Genomic DNA, 18,412 nt, shown 5'->3' on the forward strand with positions numbered 1-18,412 from the left:
AAGTAAGTATATTATTCTGAAATGATTTTTCATTGAAGATTAAAAAATGATAGAACCTTAAGTAAAAATAATGGCTTGACTTCCTTTGAAGCTACTAGGATCATCAAATTTTCTAATTACCAAAAGTTATATTTTTGGAGAGCCTTAATATTGATGAGAACAATTAATTGTTTTATTCATAAAATTCAGGACCTAATCAGATCACCAGTTGAAAAAGTATCAAGGGAGAAAAATAGAGGGCCTAGGACAGAGCCTTGGGGGACCCATGTTAGTGGGCATGATGAGGATAAAGATCCAGGAAAGTTGAGGAGTGGTTAGATAAGTAGGAGGAGAATCAAGAGAGAACAATCACACAAAGGCAAAGAGGAGGAGATGATCAACAGTGTGAGAAGCTATAGTGATGTCAGTCAAGAAGGATGAAGATTGAGTAAAGGCTATTAAATTTGGCATTTAAGAAGTCACTGGTAACTTTAGAGAGAGTGGTTTTAGTTCAAAGGAGTCAGAAGCCAGATTACAAAGAATTAAAAAGAGTGAGAGAACAAGAAGTAGAGGTAATGAATGTAGATGGCTTTTTCAAGGAGTTTAACTGAGAAGGGGAGAAAAGATATAGGATGATAGATAAGTGGAGAGCATGGTAGAATAGAGTGAATTTTTTTTTTAAGGATGGAGATTTAGGCATGTTTGTATGAGGTAGAAAAAGAATAAGTATATAGGGAGTGACTAATGATTAGGAGAATGAGGATGATGGTTTGGGGGGGCTTCCACTGGAGAAGACAAGAGAGGACTAGATCGAGATTCCATGTAGAGGGACAAGCAAAAGGACTGCCTCATTATCAGAGTGGAGTGAAAGTACAAATAGTGGAGAGTGATGTTAGAAGAATGAGAGGTGAAGAGCATAAGTTGGTGAACAACATGGATTTTTTTCTGTGTGTGCAACATATGAGCAAAGATCTTTAGTTGAGAGAGAGAGGGAAGAGGTGGTATAGAAGGATTCAGGAAGTAAGAGTAGTCTTGAAACCCCTGCTGTGGTAAGTAAGATAACTTTACAATTCAGCTTTCTGAAAAAAAAGAAAGATATATTTCTTTACCTTAAGGGTATTCCAGTTGTTTTTCTTCAGTTATACATCTAGTCTTCTAACATGTTACCTAATAAAAATACCTTTTCCTTCTCTTTCTCTTCATGGTTCTATTGTACTTACGTGGATTTGTGATTGCATTGATGTTAGTACTTTCACCTCAAGTGCAGGCTGTAGACTATCCACATTTTCCCATCTTTTAGGATTTATCTTCTTATGACAATTTGATATGTCCATATGGGACTCTTCCAACATCCTGGGTACTATTCTCTTGGTCTCTCAATATTATAAGTGTACTAATACAGCATGTAGACTGTCTATTTCTTATTTCACGTTCTTGCTGTGTGATAAGCCAACCCTCTCTTTTGGTCATTTGTCTCTTTGAAGGCATTTTTGTCATTTGCTATTCTTCTTACACTCAATTCCTTGTTGATAATTTGTTGCAGTATTTTGTACCTACAAAATTTTTTTTGTTATTTTTTAGGTAATGTGTAATTTTGACTTTTTTTTCAGAAGTTGTGGTATTCTATGATGCAGTCATGGAGCATAACCAGAAAAATATTGGTAGAAAAGAGATGAGTTATTGTTTCAGGGAGAAACATTGGACTATAGAAAGCAGTGTATAATTTTGCAAAACACATTTCAGCCCATTCTCTTCTTGTTATATAATTCTGGGCCAGATCATTATCCATTTATTGTGTATATTCCAGATATTGTATTGGTGGACCAGCTCAGTGATCTGTTCTTGTAACCACACATCATAATCTATTAAGTTTTTCTGGTGCAAATAGACCACACTCTTGGGGTTGATTATGGATCACATTTAGGAAGTTCATTTAATGTAATCCCCACAGTACTACCTGCAAACAGGAGTATCTGAAGGACAGCACCTACTTTGGGGAATCCTATAGAATTAGAAAAGGCCTCATAGAAGAAGTGACACTTAACCTGAGTTTTGAAGGACTCTAGGCATTCTGAGAGGCAGAGATCAAGAGGGAATATATTTCAAGCTTGGGAGACAGCCATTAGAAAGACATGGAGATAGGGGATGAAATGTTATGTGGCAAGGCCAGCAAGATCAGTTTGAGTGGATTGTAGAATGCATGAAGGGTAGTAAAGTAGGATCAGGTTGGAAATGTAAACTGAGCCAGGTTGTGGAAGGCTTTAAGTGAAAAACAGGAGATTGTAATTGATCCTAGAGATAACAAAAACCCAAGCCACTAGAATTTATTGGGTAAGGATGTGATGTGGTCAGACTTGTGCTTTAAGAATACCACTTTAATAGCTATGTGGAGAATGAATTGGAGTGGGGAGAAGGGAGGTCAATTAGGAGGCTACTGAAATAGTCTAGGCAAGAGGTGCTGAGGACCTGAACTAGTGTGGTAGCTCTGTGAACAGAGAAAAGGGAAGAAATTTGAGAGATGTAGTGGAAGTAGGTGTAAGATTTGTAAGTTGATTGCCTGTGAGGAAGAAGAGTAAGTAGTCAAGGATAATGATATAGTTGGAAACCTGAATGTTTATAAAGATGATGGTACCCTTGACAGACACAGGGAAATTCAGAAGACCTGTGGGTGTTAGGGGAAAGATAATGAGTTCTGTTGTGAACATATTGAATTTGAGAAGCCTATGGGACCTGGAGTGTCTAGTAAACAGTTAGTGAAGCAGAACTAGAGCTCAGGAGAGAGACTAGAGCTGGATATACAGATATAGCAGTCATTTGTGTATAGATATAGTGATTCATGTGTAGTGAGGCAAAAGAAGAAAAGAGGGTCTAGTATAACTTTGGAATATTATTGTAGGGGTCATGACATAGATGATGGTCTGACAAAGGAGACTGTGAATTAATGGTCAGAAATTTGGAGGAGAATCAAGAAAAAAGATCACAAAACCTGAGAGAGTAGATAATATCCCGGTGGATAGGCTCATTAGAAGCATCAAATGCTGCAGGGAGATCAAGAAGGATTAGGAGACCATTTTATTTGTCAATTATTACAAGAAGTTGTTTCAGTTGAGTGATGAAGTTGAAAGCCAGATTGTAAAGTATTGAGAGTCTAGTGAGAAGGGAAGTGGAGGCAGTGAGCTTTGTATAGGAGTTTGGTGTACAAAGGAGAAGGGATGTAGGAAGAAAACTTGAAGGGAGTTTAGGACCTAGTGAGTATGTTTATAGGCAGCATAAGTATGTTTATAGGCCATCTGAAATGAATGAGTAAATAAAGGAGATATTAAGAGTTAGAGAAAGGATGATTATGAAAGGATGATTTCTGCTGGAACAGATGAAAATGTATAGACAAAGCTTGGCCCTGGTACAGTCTTAATGTAAGAACTGAAGCTGTAGATATAAGCAAAAAGAAAAATCTCCTACTACAGTGAATGCTTTGAGTTAGATAAAATCCTCTTAGAAAGAGTTAACTCTAAAATAATCATAACTGGGACCTTAGAAAAAAGGAATGGTTTGGCCACAAAGATTCTAGGAATGGATGGAAGGTTCAGTCAGTCAATCAAACAAATGGGCCCACTTCTAGATGGAGAAGTGATGGCCTCAGAATGCAGACTGAAGCATGAAACAACAACAACAACAAACCATGGCCAATGAGGGAGTTTGTTTTTGCTTGAGTATACATATTTGTGACAGGCTTTGCTTTTCTTTCTTTTGTAGTGTGTGATGGAGGAAGAGGTAAAAGGGAAAGAAATTGAAACTTAAAGCAAAATTGAATTAATCAAACTAAACATCACAAAACTCTACCCAGATCCTAAATTTTGTCTTTCTTTGTTTCCTTTTTGGCTCTAGGAAGCAGAAGAATTTTAAAGGAACAATGATCTTTTTCCTCCCCTCAGGATATAAATACTTGATCATCATTCTGGCCTCAGAAATTGCTCAAATATTGGTCTGTTTCTAAATTTCTCTTGACTTCTTGTGTTTGTTTTTCAAAGATTGTGCCCATCTCTGATTTTCTTAACAGGAATGCTTTTAAGAAGTGTTTTGTCGAAAATCCATTTTTACTCTCATATATTTATACTCAGTTTTGCAAGATAAGTTATTGTATAATTGTAAGCCTTTTTGCCTTTGAGAATATCATTCCAAGATTTCCTTTTCTTTCTGTGTACTAGTTGTTAAGACTTTTGTGGTCCTTGGATATTTGAGTGCTTGTGGTATTTGTTCTTTAAACTGAAAACTATGGCTATGGCATTTTTTATTCTTTTCAAATTGGAATTTCTTTCAGGAGGTGATCAGTGGATTCTTTCTATTTTCACTTTGCCCTCTGGCTCTAATACTTTTGGCATTTCTCTCATGATTTCTTGAACTATCTAGGTTTTTTTGGTTAGGTCACAATTTTAAGGGAGACCAATGATTCTGAAATGATCTCTTATTTTTAAGAACACTTGTTTTTGGTAATATTTCATTTGTTCTAATTTTTCAATGTTTTAACTTTTTTTTTATTGTTGTCTTATTGAATTAATTAAATTCTGTTCTTCTAGTTTTTTCCTTCAGTTTACTGAGATAAATTGCTTACTTTTTGTTTAAAGCTGTTTATTCTTGTTCCAGGCATTCATTTTTTAATCTCTCGATTTTAGCTCCTTTTATTCTTTTCAAATTGGAATTTCTTTCAGGAGGTGATCAGTGGATTCTTTCTGTTTTCACTTTGCCCTCTTAAAGCACGTTTAGTGCTTTAAGATATGAGCTCCTTGAGAAAAGGAATTGTTTCCATTTTTTGGTCCCCTTCTAGCATAGTGTCTGGCAGATAATAGGCACTTAATAAATGGTTAATAATGATAATAATAGTGATAGCATTTATATAGCACTTTAAGATTTGCAAAGCACTTTATAAATATTTCGTTTTATTCTCCCAACGATCCCGGGAGGTAGAGGAGAGAAAGAGACCTATTTAAGAGTTGTTAGAGAGGTGAAATCTGCAAGCTTTGGCAACAGATTGGATGGGAGCAGTGTACAGTGAATGATAGTGAGGAGTCATGGATGACATCTAGATTTTGAGGCTGGAGGACTAGGAGCATGGTGGTGCCCTTGAAAATAGTAGAGAAGTTTGAAAAGGCAGAAGGTTTGGGAGGGAAAGATGAGTGTGGCTAGTGCATGGTGATAGTCTGGAACAGAACTGTACGGTGAAGAGATTGGAGGTCACAGTGTGGATGAAGAACCAGGGTTTGGTACTGGAAGACAGAGGGAGAGGTAAAAAAACCAATAGATTGTGGTCAGATAAGACAAATTAAACAAAAGTATGTCATATGTCCTCTTTTTGGGGGAGGGGCAGGAATCGATTGTTAAACATTTGCCAGCACACTCCTGTTCACACATGACATTCCATCTCCAATCTCAGTGCCTTCATATAGGTTCTCCTTCAAGCCTGTGCACTTCCTTCAGCCTCTTAGAATCCCTAGGGTCCTTCAAAGCTCAGATCAAGTGCTATTTCCTATATTGTCCCTGTCTTGATTGCTCCAAATGCTAGCACCTCCCTACAAAAAAAAAATTGCCTTACATTTATTTTGTATCTATTTATATGTGATTATGCTTACTGTTTCCTTTTTGTCTTTGTATCTCTAGTGCCTAGCACAATGCCTAATACATCATATGCCCTAAATAAATGCTTTTTGATTGATTAGATTGTCTCTGCACATTTCAGGCAATTATGTGATTGTAAAATTGTGGTCTGTTAAGATAGGATGTAATTTGTGAATATTTTCTACAGTGAAGAAATGCAAGCTATCAACTGTCTGATCATTTTTATAAAAATTTTGTGGAGATAGGAAGGTAAGCTTGTGGATTGGTAGTTATCAATATCCTCTTAATTCTGTCTGTTTAGTAGTAAGTTTCTCCTTTTCTAGTCATTCAGTATCTTCCCTCCTTTCAGATATCTTGAGAATCAAATCCTTACTGACTTCAGTTTTGTAGCCTCAAGCATGGCCTGGTCCATATGTTTTTCCTTCATTTGTTTTCATTTTGCCATTTCACCTTCCTCATGAAGCATATCTAGGACAGTGATAGTAGATGCCATATGTGGAGGCTCCCTTCTAATTTATTAAGAAAATATTGTTATAGAAATATTGATTTTTTTTCAGTTTGTCATTAGTTTGTCTTTCCAGTTTCATCTTTAAAAGTCCTTCTGGTGATGTGGCTTAATTGCGTTTCACAAGAAACCATTTAAAAATTTATTTTCTCCTCTAATGGTTTTTGTTGTAATCTTTGCTCCTCTCTTATGCAAGATTTGTAAATGAAATTATAGCCTACATGTGTGTTGCTATTGGGTGCCTTATTGCTATACTCACTGAGTAGATCAAGTATTTGTTGGCTGAGGCAGTTTCTTCATTTTTCTGACCTCATAAAATTAGAGACATAATGCATTGATATCTATTCAGTTACTCATTTCTCTCTCTCTCTCTCTCTCTCTCTCACTCACTCACTCGCTCACACACACACACACACACGCACACATTAATACAGCTTGCTTAAATAGAACATTTTAAAGCTATAGTGAAATTTGTGAGGGGGCAGCTTTGGGGGGAGAAGATAATGAATTCTGGTTTTGGATATATTGAGCTTAAAGTACCTTTGGGACATTCAGATAGAGTTTCCCGTCAGACTGGTTGGCAGCATGGTGTAGTGGATGGAGCACTGAATTTGGGTAGGTCACTTCACTTTATGGACATTAGACTAGATGATCTCTGAGGTCCCTTCCAGGTCTAAATCTATGATCCTATGATGCAGGACTGAGGTTGAGGAGAGAGATTAGGACTAGATGTATAGATTTGGGAGTCATCTTCATGGAGGTGATAATTGAATTCATAGGAATTATGAGGTCATCTTGAGCAAGGGTTCTTTACTCAAAGTGGATACACATTCTGCATATAAAAGGAAACGTGATAAAAATTAGAAGAGAACTAGATTAGGTACCTTTAACAGTTGTGGTTGGGGGTAGAATTCTTAACAGGGCTAGAGTTCATCAACAAAAGATTTCAGTTACATGAAATTGAAAAGATTTTGCATGAGAAACAACCAATATATCTGTCATTTGAGAAAAAAAATCTTTGTATCAAATATCTTTGATAAGAGAATTCATATATATATATATATATATATATATATATATATATATATATTAAAGACTAAGAACTTTTTTGCAATGGATAAGTGGTCAAAGGATAAAAACAAACAGTTCTCAACAGGTTTCTGAACTATTAAAATTATATGGAAGATTGCTCTAAATCACTAATATTAAGCAATGTTAAATAATCAAATCAACCCTGAAATTTTATTTCACACCCCCCAAAATTGTCAAAGATGAGAGAGCCAGTTTTGTGGGGGCTATAGAAAAACATGCACATTAATACAGTGTTAGAGCTGTGACTTGGGCAATAAAAATTCTGGAGAGCAATATGGAATTATGCTAAGAAATCAGCTAAAATGTTCATAACCCTTTGGTCCAAAATTCCAAGTGAGGGAGTCAAAGAAGGAAGGAAAGGTTTTATATAATTCAAAATGTTCAGAGCAATACTTTTTTGTGGTAGTAAGGAATTGAAAGCAGGTAGTGACATTTTCTAATCTAAACAAATGTTGGCACATAAATGTAAAGGAATACTGTGCTGTAGTGTACAAGGAATCCGAAAAATTCAGAAAATAATGGAAAACTTATGAACTAATACAGAGTAAAGTAAACAGAACTAGAAGGAGAATATATGTATATATATATTATATATATATATATATATATATATATATATAAAGACTACATCATTGTAAAAGGAAAGAACAACAACAAAGCTGAATGTTGTATACTTATCAAATTTCTACAACTTAATAAACTGCAAGTTGTTTATAAAAATATTTTGCCAGGGGCAGCCTATGATCCTTTTTCACTAGAGAAAGTTTGAAATCCATGTTATAGGAGGGCTTCTGTAATAGATACCCAATATATCTGTAATACATACATATGTATTATCCTTAAGTCACAGTATTCTGTGATTTATGTGTAGTACATAATTCTTCACCCACTACTGGTTTAGTTAGATACTGTAAAACAGTTAATATACCCCCAGGTTACTGAACTGTAATTGTTGAAATGCCTTCAACAGGGCATTATTTGTATCTTGTCCTTTCATTTAATTCCTCTGCCCTTTCCTCCTTTTCCCCCATATTCACACTACGTAGGTGTACTGTGGCAAATATGTCTTTTACACGTTATTTCCTGAGATCCAAATGACTATTTGCTCATCTTCCCCACTTAAAGACTTCAGAAATTTCTTCTCATTGATGCATCTTTATTATGAGACCATGGAGGTATTGAGATTTAAATATCTTCCCTCCCAAGCTGCAAAGCTATTCCATCTTAGTTTCTTCTCTGTTAGTAATTATTTTCGTGCTCCAGTAACCCAGTCATCAATTTGGGTACTACTTGCAGAGATGAAGATCATAACCTATCTATACCTGGCTTGTCCATCATAACCTATCTATACCTGCCACAGGAGATCTGCCCAGTATTCTGGTATTCTTTCTCTCATTCTTTTGACATGGCACAGGTAGGAGTGGAGCACACTCACTGTCAATTGGTTATTTCTCCTTCTCACTACATGACTAGCCCATCTTTGTTTTTTCAGTCATATATTTCTCTGATCACATCCTTTATGCTACTTTTCCTGTGTAATTTCTTATTTGTAATGTGTTACAAACTGCTCATATCTACTCTGCATCTCTCTTAGATTTAAAAAAAGAAATATATGGAAGTTGGAAGCAAGGCCAGGTAATAGAAGATGAATTTAAGAGTATTTTGTGGTTCTGTAAAATAATATTTAAGGAGTATAAAAACTTAGAATGGGCTAAAGTGATGAAAAGAAGGGAACAAGCATTTATTAAGTGCCTTCATGGACTGTGCTAAGCACTTTTCAAATATCTCGTTTGATCCTCACAGCAACTGTGAGAAGCAGGTGCTGTTATTATCCTCATTTTATAATTAAGGAAACTGAGGCAGAGATTAAAATTTGTTTGTTTTAGCTATATTGGGAGAAAAAGGAGGCTCCCAGAAGGGATACAACCTTTGTTTAGGATGGATTGACAATGACAACTGATGACATAGAGAAGGCAGAGTTGCTTAATTATTATTTTGTTTCTGTCTGCAAAAGAGAATGAGCTTTGTAATAAAAATGGCAGAACAAAAATGACTAACAGAGAATTAATACCCAAGATAACTAAGGACAAAGTCAGAAAGTGCCTAAATGCCCTTAGTAAATTAAAGTTACCTGGCCCAGATGAACAGCATCTTTGGGTCCTGAAGGAACTAGCGATGATGGGTGAAATGTGAAGTAACTGAGGAAACAAATGTTTGAGCTTCCGAGCATATCAGTTTATTAAGCAGTGCATTCTAATTGCATAACAAATCAGGACCAGGTGTCCTCAGCTTAGCAATGGACCATGAATACAGGGGGAGACAAATTTTTATGCATTAAAAAAACAAAACAAAACAGGATATAAACAGGATACAAGATTAGGCAGTCTGATTTCTAATTGGAGCAAAGATTTGGGGCTTTATGAGTTGTGAGGGGGAAAGTGAACAGGTGCAATTCCCTGATATCAGGGTATCCTACTCCTTCCCAGCTGTCTGTATTCAATCAAAGAAGCAAGGAAACACAGTAATTAATTGACCAGTACAGGGCCAGTTTTCAGGTAACACATATTGGTTGCTTCAACTGTGAGAAAACTTCTTACATTAAGTTTTGGATCTAATTGGGTTTTTGGTCAGTATAACATGGTCCTTAGTTAAGGGTCTTTAAGCAACAAGTAGAGGTGGTCCAGCTACCCAGCCATGCAGGGCTAGGTTCAAATAATGGAATAAAGTTTTCTCACAATTCCCATAATTTATTAAAATTTTCTCACAAGATAGAAATTGAACTAGACCCATAATTGAGTACAAAGGAATGAGCTAGCTTTAGAACTGCGTCACAAGATGGAGTCAGTATGATTCATTCAATTCCCACAGAGCTGAAGTGATTACTGAGTCACTGTCACTGATATTTGAAAGATCATGAAAATGGGAGAATTACCATAAGATTGGAAAAAGTCAAATGTACTGATTTTCAAAAAAGAGCCTGCCAACTATAGGTCAGTAAGTTTGACTTAAATTCCTGGCAAAATTCTGGCCTTCCAGAATTATTCAGAAAGGATAACAGGGAAAATATCTTATTATGTAGAAAATGGAGAAATTTGCATTAGGGACTAATACAATCAGATTTAAAACTGTTTGGATGGCCAGTTCATGATTCATTATCAGTATAGTAAGTGGTCTCCAATGGAGTACCCCAGGGATCTATGCTTAGCTTTGTGCTATTTAACTTTTTTAAAATCAGTTACTTGGATAAAAGTGTATATGGTGTGCTCCTTGAATTTGTAGATGTCACAAAGCTGGAACGAGTATCATACATACTGGATGACAGAGTCAGGATCCAAAAGGATCTCGACAGCCCAAATGAGCATTGGGATAAATTTAATAAAACATTCAGTAGAAATAAACGTTAAGTTTTGCCCTTGGGTACAGAAAATTAACTTCACGAGTCTAACTGGTGGGAAGCATGGATAGAACAGTTATTCAGAAAAGCACATCAGGGTTTTAGTGGATTGCATGCTCAACATGAGTCAGCAATGTGATGTGGTAACCAAAAACACTCGTGTGTTCCTGGGCTGCATTAAGCAAGGTATAGCTTCTGAGAGTAGGGAGGTGATAATCCCACTGTACTCCACTCTGGTCAGACTTCATTTGGAATATTGCATTCAGCTCTGGATGCTACAGTTTAAGAAGGACATTAGTAAACTGAAGTACATCCAGAGGAGGGCAGCTGCAGTGGTGAAAGGCCTTGAGCCCATGACTTATTTACAAGGACTTGTTGAAGGAGTTGGGGATATTTAGCGTAGAACACATTCTGGGGTGACGTGACAACTGTCTTTAAGTATTCGAAGGGCTATCACATGGAAGAGGAGCTAGATTTATTCTCTTTTGTCCCAGAGGGCAGAACCAGGAGTAATGAATGGTGTCTGTACTGGCCAGTTTAGGCTTGATATCAGGAAAAACTTCCTAACAGTGAAAGCTATCTCAAAGTGAGAGTTGTTAAGTTTCCCTTCCTTCAAGGTCTTTAAGTGGGGTTTGAATAATCATTTGTCGGGTATGTCATACCTGTGTTATATCCTGTGAAATGTTTTTGTTACTCAAATTTGCATTATTTGAGCTATCATAACATGTAAAACATGGCACTTGGTTTCAGCCTAATGGAAATATGTAAAGAAAATTAATATAATGTGATCATTTCATGGGATTCATTATTCTCACTAATGAGGACCTATATATAGTGAGAATTCCTTTCCTCTGTAGGTTAGATTTTATGACTTCCAAGGTCCTGACCAGCCCTTACATTCTGTGATTTCATTGACCTTTGAGTGATCTTCAACTTGAGGTCCTCAGATACTCAGTTCCACAACTCAAAGTTACACAATATTACTAGAACATATTTTAAAATAGGCCTTTGATTCACTATTCCCATAAACAGTTCTAATTATTGTCACCGCTTTGAATCGTTACCATATTTGTTCTTGGATGCCTTTCTTTTCTGATTTTCTGTTTTCTCTTTCCTTCCCCTGATCCTTTTTCTGTTTTTCTCAGCTTTTTTTTTTAAACCAAGCAACTTGACTTTTGTAGGCACTGATAAACAATAAGCGCATCTTTGCTTTTGTTGTTAAAAAAAAAGATCACTTATAGCACATCAGATGTAGTCTTTGTCTCTTCAGTGCTTTTTATCTTTGGTTATTTGTTACTCAGGGGTTTGCATCTTTCTTGCCAAAGGTGATTTCTTCTTTTACCAACTTTTGAGTTCAGCTCTACTCAAGATGCTTCAGATTTTTGAAAGTTTGATTTTTGCACAATTGAAGCATTATGGTATTTTGGCTAAAAGTTAATTGTACTTTCTTATTGAAGAATAGCCCTTCTTGGGTCTTTAGCCAATATAAATATATAGCACATTAATGTATAAATATTGGACATATACCATTTCTCCTTAATTTCTTGTTGTTGATTTTTAACATTTATCTATTTTTTTCATATATGAAGTAATGTAAAACATATTTCTACATTAGCAATGTTGCAAAAAAAATGAAAGTGAAAAAAACTTTAGTATTTAGTATAGTATAGTATTTAGTATACTCAGAATTCATTAGTTCTCTTTCTGGAGGTTAATAGCATTTTTTCATCATGAGTCCTCTGGAATTGTCATAGATCATTGTTTTGATCAGAATAGGTAAATCTTGCACATTTGACTGTCTTTACAATATTTCTGTTACTGTGTACTAGTACGTAGTCCTAGCTTGTTCACTGTGCATCAATTCTTATAAATCTTCCTATCTCCTTTATTTGTACCGTATATGAGTTTTGAAGCTACAGGAGGAAATGTTTTGGGGGAGCTGGGGATTATAGGAACAAAATTTGAGGGAGAATGATTATTTGTAGTGCTTATTTTTAGTACTTTTCTCAAACACTCTCACCTTGTTCATTTAGTCATGTATTAACAACCGAAATTGCTCTCTCAAAAGTTAACAATGATTTCTTGACTGTCATATCTAATACCTTTGTCTCAGTCATGCTGCTTCTTGACCTCTCTATTGTATTTGACACTATTGACCACCTTTTCTTCCTGGATACCCTCTCCTTTCTAGGTTTTTTTGGACATGTTTTAATTTTTCTCCTACTTGTTTGGTTGTTCTTAGTCTCCTTTTCTTCATCATGTTATGATGATATTTCTTCATTCCTGTTATTCTGACTAACTATAGGTATCCCCTAAGGTTCTGTCCTAGTCCCTTTCCTCTGTCTTCACTTTCTCACTTGGTGCTCTTATTAGTTCCCCTTAATTCAATTATCCTCTCCATGCAAATGACTCCCACTTCTGTATATCCGACCTAAATTTCTCTTTTGAATTCCAGTCCTGAATCACCAACTTTTTAACTGAAGGGTATCACAAACTCAGCACTTCCAAAACAGAACTCAACTGTCTTTCTCCCAAAATCCTTCCCCTCTTCAAACTTCTCTGTTTCTTTCAAGAGTATCACCAATCTTAAACAGTCAGCCCAGGTTTATAACCTTGGAGTTGTCATTGTCTCCTCACACTTCCTTACCACATATCAGCTGATAGATATTGTCATTTCTGTCTCCATAAAATCTCTTGCATCCGTCCTCTTTTCTTCACTCACATAATCACTATTCTAATTCCTGTCCTTTATTGCCTTTACCTTGTTGATGGTTCTTCTTGCCTCAGGTCTCTCCCCTATGTAATCCATCCTCTATACCAAGTTGCCAGAGTGATATTCATAAAACATAGGTCTGACCATGTAGCTCCCCTGCTCAGTAAGTTCCAGTGTTTCTCAGTTGCCTGTAAGGTCAAATATAAATTCTTCTTTTTTATAATTGATTTTTTGATATTTAAAGCCCTTAACACCCTGGCTTCAACTTAATATTAAGTAATGGTTTATCATGTTTTACTTTCCATTCATCTACTGAACTGTCAAGCCAAATTTTCCTCCTTGCTCTTCTTCTATTTCTAGGATTTTGTAGTCCTCACCTCTGCCTCTTAGAGTCCCCTAGCTTTTGTCAAAACTCTGTTCAAACTTCAAACACTATCTCCTACATGAGGACTTTCCTTATTCCTCCAGCTACTAGTGCCTTTCCACTAAAATTACTATGTATTTCCTTATTTTGTATGTTCTTATATGTGTCATCTCTTTAATTAAAATTAAACTCCTTAGGGGCAAGGATTTTCATTTATGTCTTTAAATCTCTAGCAACTAACGCAGAGTTGGACATAAAGTATTTAATAAATGCTTGTTGATTGAGTATATGTAGCTCATTCACTTATAAAATGATCATCTTTGGATTATTTTAGAGACTTGAAAGACCAGGAAAAAAAATAAAAAGTCAGAATAAAATAGTTTCCTAATCTGTTATTGTCCTTTCCCTTAACCCTTTGCCCCATCATGTTTTAAAGTTTTTTTCTAAACAAGGATTTTTGTAGGTTTGGAAACTTATAAGACCAGAAAAAAAAGAAAGATTAAAAGTATAATACCATAAAATATTGTTGTTGTATTTGTTTTTAAGGTGACCTGAAAATGTCACCCAAGTCACCTTCTTACTAGATCATCTGATTTATAATAATTATTCATAATTATAATGTTCTTAATGTATTCATTATGTGTATATATATTTTGTCACTATTTAGAGCTTTTTCCCCTACCATCCTGGTTTTTCCAGGCTATATTGGCATCTGTTTTGAAATGGGAGATTACAATGAAGTCTGTTTCTTATGTGGTTGAACTCTTTTCCATTTTGAGTGATTGCTAGAGTTTTTTCTTTCAGTTCTTCTTAGATGTTAACTGGAAAACACTAATTATAGATCAAGTAGATATGGGCATCTAGGTGGTTCAGTGGATTGAGCATTAGGCTTAGAGTCAGAAAGACTCATCCTCATGAGTTCAAATCTGGCCCCAGACACTTACTAGGTGTGTGACCCCTGGCAGGTCACTTCACCATGTTTGCCTCAGTTCCTTATTTGTAAAAATGAGCTGTAGAAAGAAATGTTAAACCACTCCAGTATTTTTTTTTTTAGGCAATTGGGGTTGAGTGACTTGCCCAGGGTCACACAGCTAGTAAGTGTCAAGTGTTTGGTCTGAGGCCAGATTTGAACTCAGGTCCTCCTGACTTCAGGGCCGGTGCTGTATCCACTGTGCCACCTAGCTGCCCCCGCACTCCAGTATTTTTGCCAAGAAAACCCCAAAGTGGGGTCACAAAGAGTTGGACACAATTGAAATGACTGAACAACAATAACAACAAAAAACGGATATGGTCCTTAACCTTGTAGAGTTTACACTTTAAAACACCATGAAGTACTATCAGAAGATCATAAACATAAACTGCTTAGTTTGTATTATTTTTGAGGTTCTCATTATGAAATATTAGAGGGTGACATTTTGCAGCAAAAGAATCTTTTGATGTGCCATCTTATCCCTGCAGAACTTATACAGAAATTATGAAGAAACTAAATATTTTTTTCATATCACCATGTTAGTTATCTCTGCTTTTATAGACACACTCACATATACTTACAATATTATAGCTAAGGAGCTATCTTAGAAGTCCATTGCCTTCATTTCACAAATGAGGAAACTGAGGCCCCAAGACAAGAAGTGACTTTCACTAGGCATAATGTTTAAAACAGATTAAAAAAAGCTAGCTTAGAGAAATCTCAATCTTTTAAGATACTCTCATGTCTTTTAGTTATTTAATGATAGCTACCTCCATTCAATTTGTACATGAATAGGGAAGGAAATGATACATTTTTGCCAAAATTAAGCAAGTTTCAAAGCACAATTTTTTTTAAAGGGAAAAGGCCACCATCATAACCAGAGTGAACATTTCCAGAATGAAGGAATTGGTAAGTGAACATTATGATATTTTTAAAAATTTCTTTTGTTCATATGAGTATTTGTGTTTTGAATTTCAGGCTGTTGAAAACAGACCTTAGGATTAAACATGCCAGTTGCTTTGAGCAGCATGCTTGACCTTTTGTGTACTTGTATTTTTCAGTTATATAAAAAGAGGAAAATTTTTAAAAAGAAGACTTACCATGAGTTTTGAGGGAAACCACTAATGAAGTGTCAGAGCCAGGAAAGATGAGTGTTTTGAAAAATTAGAAATCAATTCATTCAGCTTCCTTTTTTTCCTTCACTTTAGAGGGTTTTGTTTGTTTTTTTCTGAAGTATTTTGTGTCCTCCATGTTTCATGTTTTACCAGTTTTCAAAATATACTTAATTAAAATTACAACAAAGCATACTGGGGGCAAGTTACTTAGATAATAAATTGCTAAATTTCATTTCTATATGAGGTTTATTTTTATAAGTTAAAGTTTGCTTAGAAAAATTTTTTAACCTGGTTGAAGAAAAACGTTTTCCTTAATAGTTATTTCTCTCAAAGAACTCTTTTCCCCAAATGGGAATAGTAACTGATATGCTACTCCTGTCTTAAGATGGTTATAATGAACATTATAACGTACATAGCATGTATATAGAACTTGTAGTGGCAAACTGACAAATCATAGATATAATATGCAATGTTTAAAATGCATTATTGCTGAATAGCTCTCTTCTAGGATGAATATTTTTTTAATTAATGAGGAATAATTTTTTTTAAATTAGTGTTTTTTTCTTGTCCCTTTATTTTTAGTTCAACCCAATCCATCAGTACTCATCGGCAATCCTATTAGAGCATATACTCCTCCTTCCCCTCTTGGACCTCACCCAAATGTGGGAAAGTCTCCTAGTCCTGTTCAAAGGATAGATCCTCACACTGGGACTAGTATTCTTTATGTACCTGCTGTCTATGGAGGAAATGTGGTTATGTCTGTGCCTTTACCTGTAAGTATAGATTTTAGATATTTGCTATTTATTAAAATAAATACTAATTAATATCAAAGTAGGAACAGGGCCTGAACCATGCTTATTCAGGTTCAAACTCTAGTTATTTTGTTATCTTTACTACAGAAGAGCCATGATTTCATCCATGTAGGAATTCACTCTACCACACAGATTGCTAATCTTAGTTGCCTTAGTTTATGGTCTTCAGGAATTGTTGTGGCCAAAACAATTCCACATCTCATAGACAAAATTCTGGTGATAAAGCTCTATGAAGTTAGCTAAGCTAGTCATTTGATTAATAGGCTGCCCACCTGGTACTCCCAAGGTTTTCCACCTTTTCAGGAAATGCCAGAGTTCTCACTGCTGGATTGTACTTGGAGAATCCAGGGTTGTCTTCTCGCCAGAATGAGGTATTGGGATAAAGCTTTGAGCTTTTAGTCATTTAACATGGCATAAAAGATATTGTTCGTTGTTCACAATTTGTCATTAGCATATTTGGAGGAAAGAGAGGAATGAGTCATTTCTGAAGAAGAGGTCCTTGTAAAACATTTCTTACCATGGTTGATTTGACTAGAGGCTAGTGAAACCTGTGATTTAGTCTCCTGTTTTGGAAAGTGGTGCTTTTGTTTGCTTCTATAGAACTTCACAGGTGGAGATTTATCTTTTTTATATACTAAAAACTCCTAAGGAATAAAGGTCATTTGAGAAGGCTTTACCTTCCAAAGAGGCTTCAGATTCTACCTTGGACTCAAATTTATTTGAGGAATACCATACTTTATTATGTCTTACAGCTATTTGAAAGCATAGCTCTACCTTTTCTATGGGTATAGACTTTTGAGATCTCAATGCCATACCTGAAGGATACTTAAGGAGATTTGGTAGGATATATCAGCCCTTCCTAATACATTTTAAACCATTTCAATTTCCTTTGAGACTTAGCATATTTTAGTAATTTTAGTTGATTTGCTGTTCCAGCTGCCATATGGCCAGATCTAGGGATTTAGCCAAGATGATATATTTTCTTTCATTTATAGCAAGTACCTATAAGTTCAAGTAGTTGCTGTAATTCATCATGAGAAAGTATTGCCAAATTTCTCTTCTGTTGCTCTCCATCCCTCTACTTCTCCCTGAAAAAAATAAAGCTGCTCAGATACAAACATTTTTGTCAAGTTGGCCAGATGTCATACTTCAGGTATCTAATGAGAATAACTGTCATGAAGTATGCAGTTCATACACAGTAACTATATACTTTAGAATTCACCGGAGTTGTTTCTTATCACAGTCTGGCAGCAGTAAACATCATCTGTGTTAAATAGTAAGTCCCTTAGGACTAAGATTTATTTTACTAGGCCAAAGAAGCTTTTGTTAATAGTAGTCTACGTTTAACAGTTAGGTTTAATAAAATGAGCAGTTGTTTTGTAGGTTTCTCATTCATTCTGAGTTAATACGCAGGGATAATTTGTCCATCTATTAAAATAAGTTTTCAGATTTTGTAATCTAACATGTATTACAGTTGGCAAAATCAGTAATACTTGTAGGAGGAATAATGGTTTTGAGTTTTACCTACTGGAAATGAGTTTTTAATTTTATTTACATATAAATTCATGTATAAATTAGATGATTACTTTGAAGATGGTTAGGGATCCACCAGACTAAATTTTCTTTTTTCACGTAAGTGACACACAGCCCAATGACCAGCTACGATTATGATACAACATTTTTCAAGGTAATCTTTGCATATAATCTGATGAGAAGAAATGACTCCAAAATATAGAATGATAATGAAGGTGAATTTGAAACATTTCCGTTCTCTAAGTTTATACAATTCCAGATTTTATTTATGCATTAATGGTGTGTCAGCCATATAATTTCTTGGCCAATAAATGTATTAGGCTAT

General features: G+C 35.4%; 1 protein-coding gene across 2 annotated transcripts in view; it reads left to right on the forward strand.

The window, feature by feature from the left end:
• HELZ (helicase with zinc finger) overlaps positions 1-18,412 on the forward strand; it is a 288,871-nt gene that overhangs the window by 219,997 nt on the left and 50,462 nt on the right. For both annotated transcript variants that reach the window (XM_021000986.2, XM_021000987.2), the window contains exons 23-24: positions 15,485-15,536; positions 16,325-16,515. In XM_021000986.2, coding sequence (XP_020856645.1) covers positions 15,485-15,536; positions 16,325-16,515 — 243 coding nt within the window. The remainder of the gene's footprint in view (positions 1-15,484; positions 15,537-16,324; positions 16,516-18,412) is intronic.

Source organism: Phascolarctos cinereus, unplaced genomic scaffold (genome assembly GCF_003287225.1).
Source record: "Phascolarctos cinereus isolate Bilbo 61053 unplaced genomic scaffold, phaCin_HiC Scaffold_5;HRSCAF=322, whole genome shotgun sequence".
Taxonomy (NCBI): Eukaryota; Metazoa; Chordata; class Mammalia; order Diprotodontia; family Phascolarctidae; genus Phascolarctos; species Phascolarctos cinereus.